Below are 25660 nucleotides of genomic sequence, written 5' to 3'. Positions count from 1 at the left end.
TGTCCCTCCACAGCACCTCCATGGCCAGGCAGTAGAAACTGGCAGGTGAAGTCGTGGGAAACCGCTCAGGACCTCAGGTTAGATGAGGAAGGCAAGACAGGACCCGTGAACGTGCTCGGATTTCAATTCTGCGTGGTCACCATGGGGGTCACAGCAACCACAGGGAGACACAACGCCCTCTGGACAGAAGGTCACCTGGCATCACAGAAGGACACGAGGGGTCTCACATACAGAAAACTACACAGAAAGTACAAACAGTGACAAAAGAGTGTGCGGAAGACCACAGCAGCCACGCCCTGCAGCCACCAGCAGCAGGGACTCTGCAGACACGCAGGGGACTCCTCAGACACGCGGGGCCAGGGGAATGCGGGTGGGCACACTGTGCAGGTGGTCCACCTGGTCAGAAGGGTCATGATCTCAAAGGTGACAAAACCTTTGACCTTGTGATTTCCACTTCTAGGAATCCAAGAAAATAGTTAGAAATGCAAATACGTGCTAAGAAATGAAGATGTTCCCCGTAACACAATCCATGATAAACCCAAGGGAAACTAAAGGCCCAATCTAAAGAAAGTAGCTGATCAAGGTAGTCACTGCGTTCCACATGAGGGTCATTAGAAAGTCGCTGATGCAGAGCAGCTCGGCTCCTAAGACCCCACGTGAGAAGAAGAGAGAGACCCCAAGACCAAGGCTGGAGCAGGCAGGGAACGCTGGGGAGCTGCGGGCCGGGAAGGAGGAGCCCCACCTCGGACACCCGGAGGAGGCAGAGTTCACGCGCCGCTTTCCTCCTCCCGACTTCCCTATGGTCCACGGGCTGAGGGGACCGTGACTTCACATGAACACCCGGCACACCCCTCCACACTCCTCGAAGCCCCTCCACCCGGGCTGCCCCCTCCAGGCTGGCTCTCCTCCGCCTGCTCCTCGCTTCCTGTCTGGGCAACCTTCCTTCCCTCCATACCCTGGACCCTGCTGAGCAGGGTCAGAGTGCGACCCCACAGAGGGCGCCACGGGGGACACACGGACCTCGCAGAGCCCAGGGGCTCTCAGAAGAGCCAGAGAGAAAACCAACATCCCTCAATCCAACAGCAAAAAACGTGCCCCCAGGAGAGCCAGGGACCCGCTTTGGAGGAAGGCAGCAGTTCTGATGGAGATGTGTGGAGGTGAGTGCGGAGCTGGGGCAGGAAGGAGAGGAGCACGTTACAGGCAGAGAGAAGGACGCTCCTCACAGGGGAACAGCTCGAGCAGAGGCCCAGCGTGCCTGGCCACAGTGGCAGGGGTGGCAGCCAGGATGGGTCATGGCAGAGAAAGAAAAGGGAGGTGAGACCAGCAAGGGCCTTGCCTGCCAAGCCACAGAAGCTGGGCCTGGGGACAGCCTGCCCACTGTCCCGGCGGCAGCGTGCAGTTCATGACCGGAGTCACAGCAGATGTGGAGAAAGGGTTTTAGCTCCATGTTTCCCCTGGATCCACCAAGAAACCAGGGATTCCAGAGCCCCGTTCTGGGGCTTTAACTGACCTTTGTCCTGTACCAGCACCTCCAGCTCCTCCCGAATACCATCGTACCAGCTTGTGATGTCCACATGGAGGGAGTAGTCACAGCAGGACTTGGTGTCGGCCGCTTCATGCCACTTCTCAAAGGAAGTCAGCAGGCTGGACCCGGGTTCAGGAACAACATGGTCAACTGGGACAGAGAAAAGTGCTTAGGACCCACATTCTCCCATCTGCATCACCTCCATCACCCCCCCACACCCCATCAGCATCACCCCACCACTGTTAACATGACCACCATCACCTCCATCACCCCCATCACCCCATCAGCATCACCCCACCAGTGTTACCATGACCACCATCACCTCCATCACCCCATCACCCCACCCCCTCAGCATCACCTCACCACTGTTACCATAACTACCATCACCTCCATCACCCCATCACCCCACCCCCTCAGCATCACCTCACCACGGTTACCATAACTACCATCACCTCCATCACCCCCATCACCCCATCAGCATCACCTCACCATTGTTACCATGACCACCATCACCTCCATCACCCCCATCACCCCATCAGCATCACCTCACCATTGTTACCATGACCACCATCACCTCCATCACCCATTAGCATCACCTCACCACTGTTACCATAACTACCATCACCTCCATCACCCCATCACCCCATCAGCATCACCTCACCACTGTTACCATAACTACCATCACCTCCATCACCCCATCACCCCATCAGCATCACCTCACCACTGTTACCATAACTACCATCACCTCCATCACCCCCACCACCCCCTCAGCATCACCTCACCACTGTTACCATAACTACCATCACCTCCATCACCCCACCCCCTCATCAGCATCACCTCACCACTGTTACCATGACCACCATCACCTCCATCACCCCATCAGCATCATCCCACCATTGTTAACATAACCACCATCACCTCCATCACCCCCACCACCCCCTCAGCATCACCTCACCACTGTTACCATGACCACCATCACCTCCATCACCCCATCAGCATCACCCCACCATTGTTAACATAACCACCATCACCTCCATCACCCCCACCACCCCCTCAGCATCACCTCACCACTGTTACCATGACCATCATCACCTCCATCACCCCCTATCATCTCCATCAATGCCACCCCATCTCCATGCTTATGGTCCCATCCTCATTATAGTCACCATCATTGCACAACCATCACCAGTGGCATCTTCACCCCCACCTTCAGGCTGCACCACCATCATGACCACCACCGCCATCACCACTCATCCAATGCTCACTACGTGCACGACAGCAGCACAAAGGATTTATGAACACCTCGCTTAAGCCTCTCGGTCATCCTAAGGAGTGAAGGGTAACAACCCCATTTGGGCCAGGTGCAGTGGCTCATGCAACTCAGGAGGCTGAGGCAGGAGAATTGCAAGTTCAAGACCAGCCTCAGCCACTTAGCAAGATCCTAGGCAACTTAGTAAGACCCTGTCTCAAAATAAGAAAATATAAAATAAGATGTGGCTCAGTGGTAAAGCACCTTGGGTTCAATCCCCAGAAGGAAGGAAGGGAGGAAGGAAAAACTGAGGCTCAAAGGGGACTAAGGGCTTATGCAAGGTCCCATAACTGGCCAGAGGTAGGAGGAGCCTCCCTCGGAGACCTGACAGACTTCTGATCTCTCCACGACTTCACTCACTTCACTGGCAGCCTTGGCCCAGAACGTCAAGGTCAAAGGTCTCTAAGGGCAAAGGAAAGGCAACCTTGTCCCTTTTTCAAATAACACCTAAAACATAAAGTAGCTCAAAAAGTCTTCAACCTTGGCTGACCTCGCCTGCCCTCTGGCTACCGCCTGCTTCTCTCTGCACACGGCCGGCCCCTCGCCCGGCCGGACGTCATGAAGATGGCCACAGAAAGCAGCCTCTGCTCCCTCCTGCCTCCCTCCCGTCGAAGGCATCAGGCCAGAGGGAACCCCGAGCCTCTCTGTCCTCGGGTCACGGAGCGCCATCCCTTCTTCCTCAACTCTTCTCTGTCCCCATGGTGGCACAACCTTCAGGGTGACTCAAAACCAAAGTGCCCCAGACCTCCTGCAGTGCCGCCCATCTGACTCCGGCTGTGGACGACACAGGGACGTAGCATCTCATGGTCCTACAGCCACAGGGAGAGGGCTCGTCCCACCACCTCCCTCCCTCCCATCCCCATGTTCACCCCATGATGAAACTGCTGACGCTGCCCACGTGCCCCTGGACCAGCCCTCTGCCGTCCACCACCTCAGCCAAGCCACCCTTGTGAATCAGCAAACTGCTGCGGGCACCTCCCGGCCAATCTGATCACACCACTGCCCGTGGGATCCTTCCACAGCTGCAGATGAAACCGCAAGAAATTCTCCCAAGAGGCTCAGCACTGTCCCCGTCCCGTCCTCAGGGTCTTCCTTGCAGTTCTGTCCCTCCCTCTCTGCGGGGCGCAGAGGGCCTTCCCTCATGTCCACTGTGAGAGCTGTGCCCCCCAGGACTCTGTGCGCCCTTCTCCTCCCAGCGATCTGCTCCCCTCCCGCCCCCCCCATCAACTCCGCCATCTTCAGACCCCGGCCGGGATGTGGCCTCTTCAGGGCAGCCTTCTCGGAGTCCCAGCCCCGTTCAGGTTCTGTGTCCCTTCTTGTCACAGCCTAGTCACCATTAACAGTCCCATGTGGCTGAGCAGGGGTTCCTGAGAGGGCAAGCCCCTGGAGGACAAGCCTCGGTCCTGCGGCTGTCCATCCGCCCCACAGCCTGGCCTTCTGCGCCTCCCATAGCATCTGCTGAAGACACAGGGTGGGGCTGGGAGCCCGCCGTCCCCTATGGCCCTCTGTGTCCCCACGGCCCTTGGGCACACTCGAGGCCCTTGAAGCACACAGCAAACCGCCTTCACAGTGGGTGATGGGGGAAGAGCAAGGGGGACCCCAGGGATCCCGGCCCCTGGCCCAGGGCTCTGCACTGTACTACAGGATCTCACCCACGTCTCCCCAACACCCTCAGGGGTTCAATCATGAGGCCCATGCTGCAGACCAGGCTGAGGACAGGCCTCGCTCCTACAGCGGAGGAGCAACAAGTCCAAGCCTGTCCAGGGCCAAGGCCTGGCTCCTCCCACTGTCCCCCAGCAGGTGCAAGTGCCACCTGTTGGAAAGGATCAGGACTCTGCTTGTCTGTGCCCTGAGGCGGCCCTCCTCTGTGGCTAGTGCAGCCATGGAGGGTGCTGCCAAGGGTCACCTGGGAGAGGAGACAGCAGGGTCCAGCCAGTTCAGGACAGCCGGGCAATCGCACAGCGTGACAGTTCTGCTTAGTCATTTCCCAAGGAGAGACCCAGCAGAGGCAGCTTCTCAAGCAAAACAGAACCAAACCAGGCTGCCAGGGGCACAGAGGAGGAGCCCGGCTCCCCACACAGGCCACGGAGGCCGGGTGGTACCATCTGTCCGTGAGTCTCCACGCCCACCGTGGTTCACTGAGGGCAGAGGGTACTCCTAGTGACTGGGCTTGGCCACGGGGCTCACACCAGTCACAGAACATGGGTGGACACTGGGGTGTGAGCGAAGAGACGAGGTGGCAGGAGGCAGGCAAGTCTCTGCCAGACCCTCGGGCACACCGCCGACGGCCACGGGAAGGGCGCTGCTCAAGACTCGGGGGCTGCTGTGGTTTGGAGATGGCCTGCCTATGTCCCCCAGGGTCTGTGTGTTGGAAGCTCGGATCTCAGGTGGCTGTGTTGGAAGTGGCAGGACCTCTAAGGGGGGGGGACTGCTGGAAGGTGATTGGGCCACTGGAGGCACATGCTCAGAAGGAATCGATGCCAGTCATTGCTTGACTCAACCAGGGGACCCTCGCCAGAGACTGAATCAAGTGTCCCATCCAATCTCAGATTTTCAGCCTCCCATACTGTGGGCTACACAAGCCTCTTTTCTTTATAAAGTACCTATCCCGGGGTATCCTGCTATGGCAATGGAAAACATTTGATACGCAGACTGTTACGCAGCACTATCACAGCATTATTTACAGCAATACTGACCGGCACACCCACTTCCTAGCTATGTAAACTTGGGCAAATTTCCTCAACTCTCTGAGCCTCCATCCTCCATCATTATAACACCCATGTCACGGTTTCCAAAACTCTGGCCATCCTCACACTTCGGGATATCATTCTTTATGTGATACCTTTAAATCTGTTTATCTTCTAAGCATCTAAACACCAACTTCAATCTCAGTCTAGGCAATGATAATAACCAGGGTGTGCCAGTGATTTTATTTCAATACATTCCAAAATGGGTTCTGAAAGCTTTACTGTCTGTATTGCTTTGCAGACACTGAGCTGCATTGGGGGACCACAGTGAGAAGGAGATGAAACAGCCCTGAGCTCAGTGACTGGTCTGCGCTGGGGCCCAGGGTGCTGCTGCCCATGGTGATGCAGAACCCCCAGCCGCACTCGGGGGACAGGGCCTGCAACTCACTGATCATCGTGGTCCCGCCCACCAGCGCTGCCCTGGTCCCCTGGAAGAAGTCATCGGCGGCCGTCATCCCCTGGCAGGGCTTCTGCAGGTAGGTGTTGACATCGATCCCTCCGGGAATGACCATCCGCCCGTTGGCCTCGATGGTCTTCACTCCACCAGGAACAATCAGGTTCTCTCCAATTTGCCTGGAGACAAACAACAGAGGGGACCTTGGTGCTTAAAAGCAACTGGGCAGTCAGCTTAGCAGCTTCAGGCCCACTAAGTAAACACGCCTGAGCCAGGTCACACAGGGCCGCAGGTGGGTGGAGGGCACTCAGGCAGGGCCTGCCCTCCAGGGGCTCACACTCAATGTAAGCACCTTGTTGGAATGCGGCAGGGCAGAGGGCCGGGGGCACAGGGAGCTGTTTCACCTGGCTGGTTCTCCAGGAAGGCTTCTCAGGGGGACGGAGGACTGGGTCCAACCAGGCAGAGCCAGCCTCTCCATCACGGGACGCTGGCTGTCTGAACAGCCAGTCTCTCAGGGGAGTGGTCGGCTTTTGGCAATGGGGGTGCAGAGTGGAGCATCACCTAGCAAGGCTGTGAAAAGTCCCCTTGGCTTTATGAGCTTTCAGGGACACTGATGGGGGCCGAGTTGCATCCCCCGGATCCACAGGAAGCCCCAGCCCCAGCAACTCAGAGAGTGACTGACTGTACTTGGAGACAGGGCCCTTGCAGAGGTGATTAACTAAATTGAGGTCATTGGAGTGAGCCTTAATCCAATCCATCTGGTGTCCCTAGGAGATCTGGACACAGACACACACAGAGGACTGCATAAGGATGCAGGGAGACACGCCATCTGCAGGCCAAGGAGAGCCCTCAGGAGGAGCCAGCCCTGCCAACACCTGAACTCGCAGCCTCTCAATTATTTGTGAGAAATAGATTCCTGTTGTTGAAGCCGCCTGTCCAGGGCCTTTCACAGTACCCTGAGCGGCCAAGCACACGGCCCCTGGCTTCTCATTTCAGCAGAACTGGAGGAGCAAGGCCTCAGGAAAGCTACTCAAGCCCTCTGGGCATGTAAGACAAAACTGAGGTCACCATAAACACCACAGCAGGGACTCTGGCGGGCGAGGCCAGTGTTTCCAGACAGGCTGAGGTCACTTCTCTTCCCTGCTGTGCCCTGAAACTTCCTGCAGGAGGAAGGTCCCAGACAATCAGGGGCCTGGCCCCGCGAGCCCCGCGGAGACTTACATGACACCCAGTGATGCCTGTTCTATTTGTTGGAACCAGAGAAAGGAGATGCCAGGGCACCAGCAGATTCTGAGCCAGAACCAGGCCAGGGACCCCAGAGCTTCCAAGGCTACCACCTGGCTGCGATCTGAGATCTGAATTTTTGTTTGCAAAAATAAAATCCAGGTATTCTGAACTCTTGGGATAAGGCCACACATAAAAACACTAGTAATAAAGGCTTAAGAAAATACTGCTGCAGGGACCACAGGGTCAAGCCCAGAACAGAATTCACCTCCTGGGCAAAAGCAGCAGCCCTGGCCCTACAGGAGCCTGGGCAAGGCTGGTCCAGGCCAGCGGGGCAGAGAGAGGGCTCCAGCCACGGCTCCTCGCCGAGCTGGGCACATCCTGGTCTCCCTGAGCTGGAAAGAGCCCAGCAAAGCACAAAGCCAGGGTCAAGGGGAGCACCCAGGAAACTGTCCCACCAGCTCCACCGCAGGTGCCACCACCCCCATCACCAACCCTCCCCTGCACAGCTGGCTTGAGGTCATGGCAACTCTGGGTCCTTCTGCCACTCTCTCCAACCACGTGGGCTGGTGCCAGGAGCCGAAGGGAAGGGTCTCTGGAGGACGCTGACCCTAACAGAGAGCAGCTGCCCTTCCTGGAGGCCTGCTGGGGAGCGGAGACTCCTCTAAGCACTCACCCATGATGTCACCTGGGCTCCCAGCTAACTTCTAAAGAAGACAAGTAGTGTACCCAATGCTAACCCTGCAAAGACGCAGGGCCACTCAGTGAGTCAGCAGGGGCAGCAGACCTGAGGCTCAGTCCTACACGCCACTGCCCCAGAGACAGCCCAGTGTGAATGGCACCTGTGACTCGGTCACCACGTCAGGGTCCCGGTGAGGGGCCCTGTCGCACCTCCACCAACCTCTCCAGTCTCCCACCAACAGCCTCACAAGGGAGGAGGTCCACTGGGCCAAAGGGGCACAGATCTGAGACGGGCACCTAGACTCGTCCAAGGTCACACAGCAAGTCCAGGTGGGCCTGGGAGGCCCCAAGTCTAAGAACAGGACCTGCCCCCAGGCTGACTGCCTCCCGGACACAGGAGCAGCACATTCCCCTCAGACGGGGAGTCAGGAGGAAGGCGCAGTCAATGGCGCACACCAGCAACCAGCCCAGAAGAGGAGGACAGGGGAAGCTCAGCTCGCCTCAGACGTGCCACCGCTGCGGCAGGAGGAAACCCTGTGTGACCAGCATCTGAATCACCAAGCTCGGTGAACCAGGCAGAATCCTCCATGAATCACAGCTCATTGCACCCTAATAGCTGAATGGCTCTTAGAAAACTCTGCCAAGGATCCCAAACAGAAAGACTCTTGGGGTTCACTAAAGTAAACAAAAACTGAGCCTCTGCATGCCTGGGTCAGCACAGGCCACTCCAGCCCTACTCTTCTCAGCCAGTAGGCTGCATGCTAGAAAGGACCTCCTAAGTCCTGCAAGGCACTCAGTCGTGGTCACCTGCTCTGCTTCCCAGAGCAGGAAGAGGAATACCAAAGCTCAGAGAGGCCTTTAGCACTGGGGTGCAAGCAAAATAGGGCTCTGAGTCAGAGAACTGGACAGATACTGAATTTACAGAACTGCCTGTTTCCCGAACAGCCTGGCCAGCCAAAGTCCTAAGGCTCCAGGTGCTCCTGCATACAGCAAGCACTCAAGAAACGCAGCTCAGCCCATGACCACTGGGCTCCACAGGTCCCCGAAAGGATGGAAGCACAAGTGACCAGCTCCAACCCCAAGCAGCAGGTGGCCGTGGGAATGGTCACCCCATCAGCAGCTGCCTGGTGACTTTGCCCTCAGGCCTCGGAGCCCGGGAGGCCAAGGGGCCCCAGCCTGGCGGCTTCCTCTGATCTAAGCAGCAGTGCCGAAGAGACCTCCTGCTCTGGACTTACCCGCCCACACTGCATGGCTGCTCTGGGGCTCCAGTCAACCCCCTCCTTGACCTGGGGGTCCAGATTCGCTTCGCTTTTCCTCGTCCGCACTCTGGGGCACCTGCTGTGGAGCAGGCCATGCTCCAGAGTGGGGAGGCCTCGCTGCGCTGGCCGAGGGACAGATACCACGTGAGGGAGGCTGTGACAGGTGGCAGCTCACGGCCACAGGGAAGGGGAATGCAGCCAGGCCATCCCGGGCAGGGAAGGTGCCCTGAGGAGACACCACGTGGAGCTGGCAATGTGGGGACAGGCGTTCCACGGAGGGGCTGGTGGGTGCCCACCACAAGAGTGGCTAAGAGGGCCGGGGAAGATGGCAGGGAGAGGCTGCTGTCCAGGACGAGAGCAGGGCACAGGGAGGCAGGGGCTCTGAACCTTCAGGGGGCACGATGCACCCACTAACCCCGGCTTCCTTTACCCTCCCCCCATCATCACAGCATGTGCTCCGCCCCCTGCCCAGGCTGGCTTGTTACAAGGCCACATCCTGTCTGACCTCCCCGTGCCCCCAGCCCCCTGCACTCTCCTTCCTGCACCAACAGCCCAAGCCGCTCACAGACAGTCTCCTCCTCGGCTCTTCTAGATGCCCAGGGAAGAGGCCGTGAGTCCAGGCCAAAGGGACAGCCACGTCCCCATCACCAGCCAGTAAAATGCCGGCGGCCACGGAGAAACCACTGCCTGGTGTTATGGGCAGAACTGACCCAAACCACGCCAAAGCCCCAACCCCCATGTGACTGTTTGGAGATAAGGCTTCAAGGAGATAATTAAGCCTAAGTGGGTCATCCCTAACCCAACAGAACCAGTATCCTTATAAGGAGGGAGAGGCCTGGGCAGCACAAAGAAAGGCCATCTGAGGACAGTGAGAAGGAAGCCCCGGGCCAGCGGGGAGTGAGGCCCAGGAGGGACCATCCCTGCAGGCAATGACCAGGGCTTCCAGGCTCCACACTGTGAGTTCCTGTTGTTTAAGTCACTGGCCTGCATCACTGAGTTACAGTGTCCCAGGGGGTTCCTACCCTGGGGTCAGCGATGGCAGGCTGAAAGGGAGCCCACAGGGAGACAGTAGGGAAACGGCAGAGCCAGGACTCTTCTGAGAGCCAGCAAGGTCCCATGGAGGCCCACTTCTCCTCTGATCCCCTCAACCAACCCAGGAACGGCAGGCAGGTGGAAGGCAGGGCTGTGCTCAGCCAGGGGCTCTTGGGGGGGGACACAGGCCCTGTCCCCAGCCCACCCTGCAACTGGGCTCAGTGCTTAGCCCCACTGGCCCCTCATGCCCCTAATATAAAACACTACACCTGGGCTGGGGTTGGGGCTCAGCGGTAGAGCGCTCGCCTAGTATGTGTGAGGCCCTGGGTTCGATCCTCAGCACCACATATAAATAAATAAATAAAATAAAGGTACTGTGTCCAACTACAACAACAACAAAAAAATCTTTAAAAATATCCCCCAAACACTACATCTGCATTTCACAGCCTGAGTGTGAGCATTAAAGGCAATAGGCACCCTAAGGAGCATCAGCAAGCCTGGGACAACGGAGGGTCCCCCAGCACACCCCGGCCCCTGCTCTAGCTCACCCCGGTCCCTGCTCTAGCTCACCCCGGCCCCTGCTCTAGCTCACCCCGGCCCCTGCTCCACCCAGACTGACGTCCCCAGTCTGGAGCTCTGAAATACTGGAGCACAGCACGGCCACTCTGGCAGAACACCAGCAAGGCCAGGCCACCTGGAGGAGCAGATTCTTAGGTGTGTCCTGCTCAACCCACTTTATGAGCCCGTCTTCCAAGTAGACATCGGCATAAAAGGACTGGTCCTCATTGACGATCCGTCCACCTTTGATGAGGAGTCGGTCACTCTGAAAAGCAAAGCAGAGTTTTAAGTGTCACTGGGGGAAAGTCAGGGGAATAGTTTTCTTTCAACTTTTAACAATAAAACTCTCAAATATCTTCAAAGATAAAGAAAGGGCCCTGAAACCCCCCCAAACCCCCCACTTCAACCCTCCTCCACCAATGCTCTGCCTTCTCACCCCACCTCCTTCCCCGCCTCAAATGCTCTGCATTTTCCCCAGAAGTATTTCAAAACAAAACCCAAACATGGGATCACTCCTCCTTTCGATACTTCAGGACCTGTCTCCAACCAGGAAGGGCCTCCTAAGGAGCCCTCACCACAGCCCACTACTCCAGCTAACCCCATCCCCTCCTCCTTCATCTCCGCCCGGGACACACCACATTTGGTTTTACTGGATTGTCTCAGAAATGTCTGTGTCACTGGGAGGCACCCCAAGTCCCCACGGTGCACCTGCCCTGTGGGTCCCTGCTGTCTCCTCCCTTCTAAATGTCATTCACTAGTTGAAGACACAGCATCATGTGTAGGACAGGAGCTTCTTAAGGCATTTCTGAATATGACGGTGATCAACTCGGAGTCACTGTGCAGATAATGAAAAGACTGTGCAACGAACCCTGCCCCTCCTGCACATGCACCAGGTCACTCGGACGCTTGTCTTGTTTGTCCTCCTGTCTGTTCCAAAGCCGTGACTCTAGGACACACATACACACACTCATCCAGGCAGTGATCACTCCTGGCCCAGGCCCTGGGAGCCATGGGAAACCAGGCAGAGTTGGGATCTGCTCCCTGGGCCTGGCCGATGAGAGTCATGGGATGGAAGGTGGCCCAGGAGGGGAAGGGCAGGAACAGAATGAGGGGCCGTCACCCTTACCTGGGGGTGCAGGTAGGGCAAGCTAAAACCTCTAAATAAGACGGGCTGGACCAAACAAAGGGCTGAAAAGAGAGGCAGCCAGGAATGTCAAGTGACCTGCAAGGCCAGAGGCAGCGAGTCCAAGAACAGAAAAGAACAGAGCTCCATCCTTTTGGGTTTTACCATAAGCACATCCAAAGTTAGGGCATGGTCTTCATTACCACAATTTTTAAAAGTCTGCCAAACACCACATCGCATGGCTACGTGATAAGTTAATTATTGCCCCACTGTTTGGCCCTTCAGTTATTTTCTGTTTTCCACAGCGAGGCAGTCAGCTGCACCAAACCTCCTTGTACACAACTTTTCCGTGGTTAGGATGCTGTGTCAGGCCAAATTCTCAGAAGCTTAACAACTGAGTCCAACAGCACAAACCTTATTTACGGCCCCTGATAAATGTGACCAAACTGCTTCCCCAAAACTGCCAATTTGCCAGGTATGGGAACACCAAGTGCCTTTGCTTATCATTAATATTTGTTAATTTCCATTTTTTTGGAGCTTAAATTTTTCCAGTGTGGTTATTTTCTATTTTCATTATCTTCAAGTTGCTCTCAAGCCCCCATCCCTTGTGTGGGGAGAGAGCCAGTAAATGTTAAGAATTCAGTGCAACCACTTCTGCCAGGAAAGAGAGGTTCCCCCCACCACCTGAAGCAGAGCTTGCCACAAAAACATGATAAAGGGACAACCAGGCTCAATTCCACCAGGACCCCTCAGGAAGCTGAGAAAATGCACTACAGAGGGTCCCAGAGGCCATGGTCCAGTGGTCCCAATGGTCCCCTGGCATCTACCGTGAGAGGCAGGCAGAGAGGCTCTGCAAGCCCAGAAGAGGTCAAGCCAGACTAAGCAACGGGGAAACTTTCTGAGAAGAAACAGTCTGCAGGCAGAACTCCCGGGTGGGTTCTTGTCTCGGTGTTACATTTTCCTCAGTGTGAAAGCCAAGGTCAGCAAGACCCCAGTTAGTCTGCCCTCCCGCTATCTATTCCAGCATGGCTCTGCTCAGGGTCACTCATCTGAGAGCCCTCCCCTTGCCTGCCCGGTCTGAAACCCCATACACGCTGCCCACCAGCTGCCCTGCCCCTCACCCCCCGTGTCTGCACAGCACTCATCATTAGTAATCCTGACATACTTCATATATACCTGTCTGGCTACCATGTGGCTCTTTCCACTGGATTCCAAGCTGTCATGTGTCACCGGGGGATGTACAAGGCACAACCACACAAGGGACCAAGCGTGGGTGAATGGAAGTGGTTGGCACCACCCAGAGTTCTCTTCTCCCTATAGATGCCCTCACTAGACTTATCTCCACGAGGGAAGGGACTCTTGCTTCTTCACCGCTACACCTTCAAGACCTTGGACCCACTTGGCCAGATGGGTGGGTGGATGGGTGAATGGATGGACACATGATGGACAGATGGACAGATGGTGGACAAATGGACAGATGGATGGACAGATAGATGGATAGAAATATTGAAGGATGGATAGATGGATAGATTATAGGCAGGATGGATGAATGGGTAGATGGCAGGCAGGATGGCAGGATGGATGGATGGATACCTAAACTGGTTCTTGGAAAATGAATGGGTGGAGATGAAGAGAAAAGGCCTCAGAGCCACAAGTCAAGGAAGAGAGTGTGAAATGGCGTGTCCTGCTTCCTGGAGAAAGGGGATTCCACTCCATGCCCTACAACCTGTTCTGAATCCCTAACATGGAGCCAGCCATGATTTGTGCATATGCAAGGAAGAGACCCACCAAGCACCCTGGAGGCTACTCCAGGACCGAGGGAAAGCAAAGGCCTGGCTCTGCATGCCCGGAAAGCACAGGCAAGCTGGCGGGCAAGCTTCCTGGCACAGAAAGCAGGAAAACACAAGTCCTTAGCTGTCGGAGCAAGGTTTCAAACCCGGCTTCTGCAAGCAGCACCTCCCTTGTCACATTTAATAACAGGCTTCCCAGGCTCAGCCTGAAAGGGGTGTTTGACGCACTGCACGCCCAGCCTGCTCTGCACTCCTGAGTCAGGCAGTGGAGTTGGGTCCAAACCCACCCCTGCTGCACTACCCCCAGATACTGCACGCTGGGACCACGGGGTCCAAACTCCAGCATCTCTCCAGTGCCAGTACATTTCTGGAAAATCCATAATAAGGCAAGAACTGACCTGACATCCTCACTTTCTTTCTTAAAATTAGTCATTCCTTTGCCTTTTAATAGCATTTTCATAGACATGTCCTGTAGAACTCAAGGCGTTTTGGTAGGTACTCCCATGAACGGGGTCCCCAACGCAGCGAGTTTAGAATATTCTATTCTGGACACAAGCAGGAACCACCCTCCCACAGCTTCTCCCAGGGCCAGTGCTCTGCCCATGTGCAGTGAAAACTGGGAGAAGAACTGAGCACACAGCTTTTCCAAGCCCAGATCCTTCCATGTTGTGGGAAATCTGATGGAATAACTCCCAGAGAAAGCACCCAAGGAACATGAATGGGTGGAGATGAAGAGAAAAGGCCTCAGAGCCACAAGTCAAGGAAGAGGGTGTGAAATGGCGTGTCCTGCTTCCTGGAGAAAGGGGATTCCAGAGCAGTCACTCCACGCCCAACAACCTGCCCTGAATCCCTAACAGGGAGCCAGCCATGATTTGTGCATCTGCAAGGAAGAGACCCACCAAGCACACCTTCTCTGTGGCCGCCTGCCCTGAACAGACTGGGTAGGGCCCTGATCTGACCTCGATAGAAATGGGGTTCCAGGCAGGTGTGGCCTCCAATGTCACGCTCCTGATGCAGTTTTCCTAACTCCCTGCCCGTGTGTAGGCCACCGAGCCACACTGCATCACATTTCTAGACATTTTCATGCTCTGGAATTTATGACACCCCACAAGCTGATGGAATCTAACTACACTCTAAGGTCAGACCCAGGGGCCTGCCGTTCTAAGGAATGTGTAAAATCTCAGGCTGCACACCAGAGGGAATGTCACTACACACATATACCAAGACATCATAGGTACATGATTTATATGTAAATATTTTTATTTTGAACATAAAATTCACACATTTGAAAATAAAAAAGGGCTCATGCCCTCTGACCCGGAATCTAGAGCTGTCCATTTGTCCCGAGGAAAATAGCTCTAAACAAGTCCAGGATTTATACACAAAGGTCAGACCCAGAATCAGTTACAATGGTGTAACCACATCACTACCCCTCGGCTGGTCAATATCTTATAGGAGTTTCAAGGACAAAGACAATAAGATGTTACGTGAAAAAGCAAACTGCAAAACTCTCCACTGGCAGAACTCAAGGGAAGTGGGTCTTTCTGGCAGGAACTGACACCTTCCCAGCAGGCCCTGGGGCCCCCACTGCAGTGTCCCCGGCAGGACAACGCACACACGTCCCAACACTCCCCGCGCTGCATGAGCTGGGCACCGCATGAGGGGCCTGGAGACCCCTTGACTTCACCTTATGTCTCCATCAACGGACCCTCCTCGGAATGTCACAGATCTTTGCTGAGCAGCTGGAGGAGGTGGCAGACAGGGGCCAGGGAAGAGAGAGGAGGAGATGGGACACTTGAAAAGAGAGGGAGTGAGAAGGAGGGTGAAATAGGGTGATGAAGAGGGAAGAAAGGAAGGAGAGGATGGGGGGAAGGCAGGCAGACAGACCATACATCTCTCCTGAAATCCTGACCCGCTGCCTGGGCACGGACACATGCCAGGTGCAAAGCCTGCATGGCACAGGTGGTGCTGGAAGGCCACCTTGCGAGGGTCACCTGAGCCCTGGCGCTGGGCAGCAGTGGAGTCTCCTGCCAGTGTCTGTGAGTTGGAGGACGGCCCAGCAAGGCAGAGGCTCATCTCCAGACCTGCCCTATCTCCCAGCAGCCCAATGGGGGAAGAGCAGCTGTTGGCAGGTGTCGCTGGTCACTTCACTACATGAACTGTTCTATCCAGCTCCGCTTAGGGACATCAGCCTTCAGGCCTCAGGCCTTCCTAACCGACCAATCAACGGCAAAACACACCACATTTGCCCCTGCTGGGGGCAGGGAGGGTCTGGATCACAGGGAAGCGTCTGTATCGCTGTCCAGGCCAGCAAAGCTCTCAAGTGCCCTGGGCTCTGCTCTCCCTCCCACATGGTGGGAATGGAACCCGTCCCCTGCACACAGGCCCAAAAGGCGGCCCTCAGGAGACACACAAAATCCATTAAGGTCTGGGGGTCCTCAGAAGAAAATAAGACCTGCTGTTCTCCAAACCAACACTTATCCACAAATCACTGGTTTAGCAACTTTAGCTACCTGGAAATAGCAGAGAACCAAGGCTGTCATTACAGATTCGGACGAAGACAGTGACCGTGTCATCAAGGAGGGGACATTGACCTGAGTTCTGAAATACGGGCAGAAATTCATTAAGCTGGAAAAACAGAGAAAGGGAGAATACTCCCGCAAAATAATAAATTACACACATACACACACACACACACACACACACACAGTGGGCCCACAGTCCAGGTGAGGTGCCCTGGGTGAGGAAGAGGTGGGCCGTGTGCTGTCCGTGGTGCTGAAACGCACTGGCCACAGCACAGGGAGGGAGCTGATGTGTCTCCTGCTCATCCAATCTTGGAGCTCCTCACTGCTCCCCTGTCAGCTGGTAAGCCTGAACTCTTTAGGTCTCCACCAAACCCGGGTAATAACACTTAGACATTTCACAGTGGAGGTGCCAGGCCCCAATGTCACCTTTCCAATCCCTAATGCTCCTCTCCCACCCCAGGAAGGAAGGTGAGGGCACGCCCCATGTCCTCTCCCTACAATGCCCCCTAATGCTGACATGAAGCCTAGGACCAATGCACAGGTGTCCACACCAGGTCTCAGAGGTCCCCCAATGGGGGACGCTGGCCCAGTCATCCTTGGGAAGGGGGGCAAGCGTGAGTATCTGCTAGTCAGATTCTGCCACCTCCTGGGTTGCTCTCCTGGAGAGTGGGGCAAACACCACAGGCTGGCAGGAATCAGTTGGTTAGTCCCCTTGGATTGCCACCTTTGCTGCAAGCTCAGACCCATTTCCATGACAACAGCAGTCATGACACCAGGACCTCCGGTCCTGTCCTGCCTGCAGAGGTTTGGGAAATACTCCCTGCGGATGGAGTGTCTGACTTTAAAATAACACACTTGTCTCTGGACCCCAGGAGTGGGCCGGAGAGGGATGCTAACTACACTGATAGCTGATATCTAGGCCTCCACCCATGTCTGTGTTTCTGTGCCTCTGCTTCTTACCTCTTACCAAAAATCCAGACAGAAAAGCTCCACTTTTAAAAAGTCATCTCCTCAAGCCTGGGCAGGCGCCAGTCCTGCAGCACAGGGTCCGCATGCTCCACTCTCAAGTCACACAGGAGTTACAGATGAGGAAACTAAGAGAAGGCGAGTGAATTTCTCAAGGTAAGACCCAAGAGAGGGTGAGCCAGAATTCGAACATAGCCCCACTGGGCACCTACAGAGTGACCACCCATTGGCCCCTGTGTAATGAATGCTCTCGTGACTAGGCCTAGATGACCTAGATGACCTGTCTGAGCCTTAGCTCTGCCCCTCTGAGATGGAATAAGAAACACCACTGCCCACCACCATAGACCTGGCACAACACCTGCCCTCCTGGTAGGACAGTAGTGAATGTGGTCGGAGCAGGTGAGGGAGATAAAAGGCTCTGAAGGCCCCAAACGACTCTCGGGGGTAAGATACTCAACACAGACCCTGTCACCCTGTTGACACTGGCCGTGCCCCCGGCAAGCCAGGCCCCTTCACCCTTGTTACCTCACTGAACACTCAGTTAACTGAGATGCAACTGGCTATGGCTCAGGACGCGGGTGGGAGGCCAGACAGTGGGGTTCTGAGTGGCCTCAGGCCTCCCAATCCTATAAGGTGGGCAAGTTCACCGCTCTGCCCCACTTTCCCACTGTAATGCAGAGGCTTATCTTGGAAATTAAATGAATTAACACATGAATAGCACTTAGAAGGCGGCCTGATTTTTTAACATCCTTGCAACATGGGGAGACGGATCTCACCTTCACTTCCCTGTCACCTCTCACGCCATGTCTGAACCACTCTTTGCCGTAACAGAATAGCTGAGACTGGGTGACAAATAAACAACTGAAGTGGTTTTGGCTCGTGGCTGTGGAGGCTGGGAAGTCCAGAGCACGGAGCTGGGTCCTCATAAGGACCTTTGCGCTGTGTCATCCCCTGGCAGAAGGCAGAGGGCAAGAGAGCAAGAGGGACCAAGTCACTTTTATAGAAATCCCACTCTGGTGACCAGCCCAGCCCATGAGGGCCACATCAGTGCCACTGTGAGGGTCACCCATGACCTTCTGGCCCAAGGACCGTGGGGACACATCTGTCCCACAGCACATCTGCAGCCCAAAGCTTTCCTGGTCTTGCTGTGTCCACCCTGGAAACATTCCCACAACCGCCTGCTCAAGTCCAGCTCCTGCTGCTCCTGCCCGGTGTCCCCTCACCACAGGTCTCCCTGCTGAAGGCCAGAGAGCCTTTGTGAAACACATCCACCAGCCTCAGCCCTGCCAGCTCCGCCCCAGCCTCCTCCTGGCCTTGCTACCTGTCCTCAGCCTTGGCCCACCCTTCTCGTCCATTCACGATACCCCCAGCCTCCCTAAATCACCTGCCCAGCCCTGAGCTTGTACCCACGCCTTCCTGCAGCCTGGTCACCTGCCCCACCCATTGACTTCCACCTCCCCATCATGTAGAGTGTCCTGACTCCAGGACCAGGGGTCACTCTGTGGAGTCTCCTCCGGTTAGCACTGGTCATGAGGCTCCAAGTTCCAGCTCACGTTGACACATATCTCCCAGGAGGCTGTGGGGTCCTTGTCCTGATGCCAGGACGAGAGCTGGTCTCACAGAGCTCTGAGCTGCCTGACCTCTGGTGCCTGACATCAGTGGGCTCCAGTTTCCTCATCTGTTAATGCAACTAGTCAAAGTGACCCACAGAACACAGGATCACTTAGGATAATAGGTAAAAGTGCTCCCTACACCGAACATAGGGCTGTGAAATTCAACATTCTGTGCCACTTGCTCTAAGTTCAGGCATTTGAGGAAGCAGAAAAAAAAATGTCCCCTAATTAAAGTTTCATTTTGAAAGGTATTGATGATTCTAAATACCTTCCGGGAATTGAGGAACAGCAGTGTGGAGGAGAGAAGCTGAGAGCAGGTGGAGGGCACTCCACGCACAGGGTGACCAAGAACAGAGCTGCCCAAGGGCAAGGCAGGCTGTCTGGTGAAGTGGTGATCTCCCTGTCCCGGGAGGAATGCAAGGAGAGGGTACGTGGAATCCCTGCAAGAGCAGGGGGTGGGGAGAAGCAATGGACAGTCCTTCCTGCCTCCTCAAATGCACAAGAAGAATATTTGACACAATTTAAAAGGTTCCCTTCCAATTTGAGGTTACAGAAAGGAGATGTGTGCTGAGATGTGATGAGAGATTAAGCCCTAAGGGTCCATGAATATGATGTCATAAAGAGCATGTGGCAGCATAGCCTGGGGACAGGCACAGATCACCGAGTCTTCTCATGGAATTGAACGCAGCTTGTGGCACCAAGTCATCGATGATGGCCAGGGCCCTGGGAGGAGGAGGGGGAGACACGGCAATGCAGGTCCGGGGGAAAGCTGTGGCTATGAAGCTTCCTTTTCATGTGAGAGAATCAGCCGGCTTCGCCCCTCCCCACTGCCAAAGCACCGCTGCAGGAGCCCCTCTCTCTTATTTCTTCAAGATCCAAAAGCCCTTCCTGCAACCTCTTACCCTGGATGGTGACTACGAAATGCTAAATCCACAGACAGGGCGCTGTTAAGGAAGGCCAGCGCTGGCACGCCTGAAACCCAGGCGGCCAAAGGCACTGGCTTCATCCGCCCATTCACACTGCCCTGTGTCCTCGCGATGAGTCGCCCTGAGCAGGAGTGCCCCAGAGAAAGCTGAGGACAGACCCCCGCCAGTCCAAGTATCCACGGTCAAGCAGAGCTGGCAGACACAGAGACAAGCCAAGGACACGGAAGCAGGAAGCCACAGTCCCCAGCCCCAGGAGGAGCAGGCTCCACGGAGGATGGGCACAGCTGACACCACGGCAGAGGCCCAGGGAGACAGCATGGTCAGGGAGAAAGATGCCCGGAGCACAGCCAAGGAAGGAGAGAGGAGCTGCGACCCACATGTCCACAGCCACCCCACCCCCCCCGCCACCAATCAGGGGCTGTTTCCTAAACCACCTTCTCTATGAAGCACCCCTGCTCCCACCCCGTGCCACACCACCAATACCCACCAACTCAGAGTTGTCTTTTCCCAGAACAAAACCAACACTGGGCCATCACATCTCTCCAGCACAACGGTCAGTGTTTGGGGACACTGCCAAGTGGTATAAAATTTTGCAACATCATCGAAGGATTAAAGACCACTCAGCACCAACCCTGCCAGGCCACTCACGCCCCAGCAGCCACGCCCCGGCATTCCTGAGTCTCTGGGACCTCTGCAGCTCCTGGTGGCATGCGCTGGCTCTTCAGCACCGTGGTGCTGTCCGCGCCTGCTGCCCTCCTCTTACAGGCTGGAAGGTGCAGTCTGGGAAGGTTCCCTTTTCTGGTGGGAGCTTCCTGTTACTCCCAGAAAATTAGACTGGATGTAGCTCCTTTCTGCTTGTGAGAGACGCTGCCAAAACAACGTGTGGCTATAACACAAACTTCCACAATGACCACAACTAGCAGCACATCTGCAGAGGACTTTCTCACTGTGCTCACAGCCCCGGGCTGAGAAGCATGGGCTGGTGGGCCACCCTGCATCCTCCTGTCCCTACAGTGCCTCATCTACGCGGGTCTCTAATCTCCACCTCTGGCCTTGCCCTTCACCCCATTCCAATCTGTATTCCTAGCTTCCCGCCCAGTTCATTTTGGTGCTTCCCAATCTCTACTCAAGCTGAGGACCAATGCTGGGCCTTTTCTCCTTTGCACCCCCAACCCCCAAAGCACAACTTCACCCGGTGTCTGGATGTTCCAGAACGTTCACATCTCATCTTCGTATCTCTCCCTATTGACTCAGGGCTTGATCACATGACTTGCTCTGACCAGTGGACTATAGCAGACAGCAGTAGGCCACACCTGAGCAGAAGTTCCTAAAGGCATTCCAGGTGCTGCCAGTCTCTCGGGCTCTGCCACTCCTTCAGCCCAAGTCTCAGACTCACTGCAGTCAGGGGCAAAGTCACAGCCAACCCACAGCCCACATGTAGCATGAGCAAGAAATACACATATGTCGTTGATATCTTGAACCTGTGTGCTATGAAACAAAGCTGACACCGCAGTAATAACCATGACAGCTAACCCACATGGCAATTCCTATGTTCAGGCACTTCCAACCATCTTATATACACTGTCATTTAATTTTCAGGGGGAAAAAAATCTATAGTTAATTATTATTCCTATTTTACAAACAAAATTTGTTTAGAAAAAAAATTGATACAGAGAATAGGTGACTTTCCTGAATTACACAGCTAGCAAGTGGAGCAACCAGGATGCAGACTCAGTCCCTCTTCAGAATCCACACTCTTACCTACTGCCCTTGTCATGCCATCCTCCCAGTCAAGAACTTGCAATGGCTCCCTGTCACCCACAGAAGACCATCAAAATGCCCTGTAACTTAGAAGTAAATTATCCAATCTAACTCTTTCACTGTAAAGAAAAGGAATCCAAAGCCCTGGAAGACTCGCCCCAGACCAAATAACTCACTGGAGTCTGAGTCACACTTAGAACCCAGGTATTATGTCCACTAAGTGAATTCTGCCAGACTCCCAAAGCCCTGCAGAATCGCTTTCAAGCTCAACTTCTGATTCAGCTGTATGAAGCTCCTCACTCTCTTCTCATAACGTTTACCCCCAGCCCAGGCCTTCTCCACGTAGCTCTCCCTGCCCATCCTGCTACCCCCCACTCCCCAGCAACCAGCACCTGGCCCACTCCAACCTCTAGGCCAGAGAAGCCCCCCATTTCTTTGCCAGTGCTGGGTCCTCTCTGCTCTGAATTCCTCTTGACACCTGGGCTCTGGTTGGGTTTGCCCTTTGGCCATTCTTAGCTTGTTTCCTGTGGGTGAACATTATCACCTAGATGGCAGGTTTCTTAATGTACCTTGCACAATTCAAAGAACACAGCAGATATGTGGTTAACACCTGCTCTAGCCAGAACTCCAAATTTTCATTTCTCAGAGAGGGAGCCTGAGCGTGGAGAAAGGAACTCTGACCTGTAGATATTTACTACGTGCCAAGCTCACTCACGTGCCATATTCCAAGTATCCCCTGGATTAAGGCTTGACCAGTTCATTACAAGAAGCACATGTTTATGATTAAGGTGGCACAGTTGTGAAATGGGAGACATCAAAACTCTGAGTCACTTTTATGTCCCCTCTGAGATGTTTTTAAACAATCTAATGTAAACAAAATGATTTTTCCCTTAATATGGCCATTTTTCTCTTCTCCATCATCAACTCAACACAACTGAGAGCATTTGCTTAATTACTGGCAGGTTTATTCTCTGCTCTTTCCAGACCCTCAGTCCTGCATTCGACTTGTGTCTGATTTCACAACAGGCACAGCAAATCAAGCAATTGCAGGCATCTCAATCGCTTTGTGTAAAAAGCCAGGGATGACTGCACACCTACAGGACACGGTGGTACCCTCAGGGCACAGCATGCCCCACAGGGATGTTTGCAGATTTGCACTTTAGAATAACTAACTCAGCCCAGAGTCAGCTCTACTGAATGGTCTTTCTTCCTGTCCATCTTCACTGTTTGACTGGATGTCAAATTACATACACATTTATGTACCAAAGATATAAACTCTAGTTTACAAATACACACACACCAGTTTCTCCGGGAGTGAAAGGAAGAGGCAAAGCATGGGTGTGATTTTCTCAGGGAGCCAAGCAGCTCACCTGCTCTTGCTACGTGAATGTGAACTTAAATGTCACAATCCAGTGCAAGAACTTGATATGCTGCAAAGGTCTGTGAACCTCAGTTTACTCCTGGGGAAGCAAGGATGATGCGCCTGGCTGCCTTCCTCACAGCACTGTTCTCAGAACAAGGTGATGGTGAAATTCATGCTGAAAGCTGGACTACAGCAAGAGCTCACAGGGTGGGCACCCACGAGGCCTGACTGTTAACAGAAACCATAATCCCCGTGGTGTAAACCTGGACTCCCCCCACCCCACCCACGATGGAGCAGGCCTCCCACTTTGGTGCTCAGAGCTTCTGCAGGCCAGGAAGCTATGTGCCTTTGTTTGCTGAGAGCCACACCCAGGATGTTCTTCTTGCTTAATGCTCAGTGGGCACAGAAACAGCTTCAGCTAAGTTAATCCCCCTGCCCCCCGCCCGGCTGTGCCATTTATTTAAAAAAATAAAAGCCACAAATGAAACAGAGCTTCATCCATATTTCAAGCAGTCCACTGGTCCTTGGGGGCAGGAGCCAAGCGCCTGTGCCTTCCCCTCCTCCTCCTCCTTTCCCCTCCTCCTCTTCTACCAGGGGACTCCCAGCTGCATCTGGGAGAACAAGTGCAAAGCCATCTCCCTCCCACTTGCCCTGGAGCCCAGCAAGTGCCAAGCACAGACCAGATGCTTGCCATTATTATTCACTCATCAAATGACTGTGTGGACCAGGCTGGGGTGCAGCACTTGGAAAGCCATAACAGCCTCTAAGGAAAGGTCCTGGTCCCTGTCACCACATGTACATTATCAACCAAGACCCTCAGGCAGTTGAAGGATCCTGAAGAAACCCCATCCAAGTCTACCCTCTCAGGTTTGTTATTTTCTCCTTACAACCACAAATCTCTCTGGCTAGGGAGGGCTATCCAGATGAACATAAAACTAAAATTCTCAGCATCTCTCCTCCCCATGTTTAGCGCACCTAAACACTCTGCTGCCTCCCCCCACCCGCAGCCCTTGATGCTCTTGGGTCTTGTTGGAGGAGGTACCCACTGTGGATACCAGAACATTGATGTGCAGAGAGGGGCCAGAGCAAAAGGCACACCCAGAGCCATCTGTTGCAAAAGGCTGGGCAGTTCATCTCATCTGAGCCCACAGCAGGGGGCCCAGCACAGCTGAGCCCAACTGTACAGATCCCCAGCCCAGGGCAGCATTCCCACACACCTGCCTCGAAGACCATCTGGTAAACTTCCACCTGGGGCAGAGGGACCCAAGGTTCCTGCTCATGGGCCCCTCCACACCTGCCTGACTTCCTAGGATCAGGGGCAGACTTCCCACAGCAGGAATCGCCTCAGAGGGGCATTCTTGTGCTTTCTTTGTGCTGCCTGGCCTGGGCCACACACTCCTTCCCCGGACTCAGCCAACTAGTGCTTACAGATTGGCCCTTAGGCCTCTGGGTCCCTAAGGCAGAGCATAGAGATGGATAGGTGTCCCAATCCCCTTTGACCAGGCAAGAACCTGAGCTGAGCCCACCAGGGATTTCCCAACTCAAAGCTCAGCCCAGTCAAGCAGATGCGGGCCAGTGCGGCCAAGGGTCCAGCCCCTCCCACCCAGTCCCCCTCCAAGGATTGCTGCTGGGATTCAATAAAACAGGGCTAGTCTACACTGGCAGCTGTGTAGGGAGTAACAGCCTCCTCCTGACCCAGAATTCTGCATAAATGAGCAGGCTTGGTCTCAGATCCTCAGCCCTCAGGAGTCACCTGGGGGATTCCACTAGGCCTAGAACCCCGCCTCTCAGCACCTGGCTGCTCCCTCGGCCTGCCACCCAAGGTCCACAGTGCTGGTGGTGCCCATCACTCTGCAATGGCCTCCTCAACTCTGAGGCCAGGCAAGGAGGGGGGTGGAGGCTCCAGTTCCTGACCGCTGAGCCCTTGGCTCCCCATGGAGACAAAGCAAAAGGACCAGGGCTTCTTTGTTTCCGGCCACACCCAGGGACACAGTCGGCCGGCCCGGCCCACACTACCGTTCCCACCCTCCAGCAGCCCAGCCTCGGTGCGTTAACCCTTCCCCGGCCGCGGCCACCCGTGTCCGCCGAGAGGTTATTTTTAGCGGCGGTGGGGGTGGGCGCGGGCTTCCATCATGGCGCTGTCTCGCGGCCTGGACTTCCACCCCATCATTACGGGAGGGGAGTGGGAAGCGGCGATGGCGATTTATCTTCCTCCTGGAGGCTGTGCAGTGCCAGGGCCGAAAGGTGCAGGGGCTGCGCGCGACAGGCTCAGCGCCCCTCCCACCCTGCGGAGCCGAGGGAGGGGGCTCGGACCCTGCGCCCCTCCCTCTTTTGTTCAGCTCCGCATCCCCCCGTCACGCCATCCTCTGGCACATCCCGTAGGGGGAGGGGGCTGCACGCCCGCGGGGAGAGGGACCCGAGGCTCCAGCCCCGCCCCGCCATGTGGGGCTCCCCCCTTATTGTCCCCAGAGGCTGGGGGGAGGGGGCTGCCTTGCCAAGGCCGGCCCCGCCCCACCCGTGGCGACGCAGGAAGCCTCGGGGGCGCCTCAGCCATACCCCCGTGGATCTGGACCTGGCGGGACCATCCCCAAGCCACAAAGAACCTCAGCAGGGCGGGGCGGGGCGGGGGCGCTTACCGTGATGTGCGGAATGCTCTTCTTGCCCTGGTAAGACATGGCCCCTCCGGCGCCCTCGGCCTGGCCGCTGGACCTCCCGGCTATCTGACGCTCTGTCGGGCTCCTTCTCGGCCCCGCTACCCGCGGGCGCAGTGACAAAGGCCCGGGAGGGATGGAGAGAGGAACGGAGGCTCGGCGCCCGCGGATACCCAAGCGCGGCTGCCCCGGCTGCTCGGCCCTCCGCCGCCG

General features: G+C 55.4%; 1 protein-coding gene across 1 annotated transcript in view; it reads right to left on the bottom strand.

Moving 5' to 3' along the window:
• The window catches only part of Crmp1 (collapsin response mediator protein 1), a 63003-nt gene that overhangs the window by 32767 nt on the left and 4576 nt on the right, over nt 1–25660 (bottom strand). The window contains exons 2-4 of the mRNA XM_076865133.2: nt 10906–10994; nt 5970–6154; nt 1511–1675 (exon numbers count right to left, since the gene is read on the bottom strand). Of these exons, the coding sequence (XP_076721248.2) occupies nt 1511–1675; nt 5970–6154; nt 10906–10994 (439 nt within the window). The remainder of the gene's footprint in view (nt 1–1510; nt 1676–5969; nt 6155–10905; nt 10995–25660) is intronic.

This window comes from Callospermophilus lateralis, chromosome 8 (assembly GCF_048772815.1).
Source record: "Callospermophilus lateralis isolate mCalLat2 chromosome 8, mCalLat2.hap1, whole genome shotgun sequence".
Taxonomy (NCBI): domain Eukaryota; kingdom Metazoa; phylum Chordata; class Mammalia; order Rodentia; family Sciuridae; genus Callospermophilus; species Callospermophilus lateralis.
Note: the sequence above shows the minus strand (reverse complement) of the source record. Positions and strands in the feature narration are given on the sequence as shown.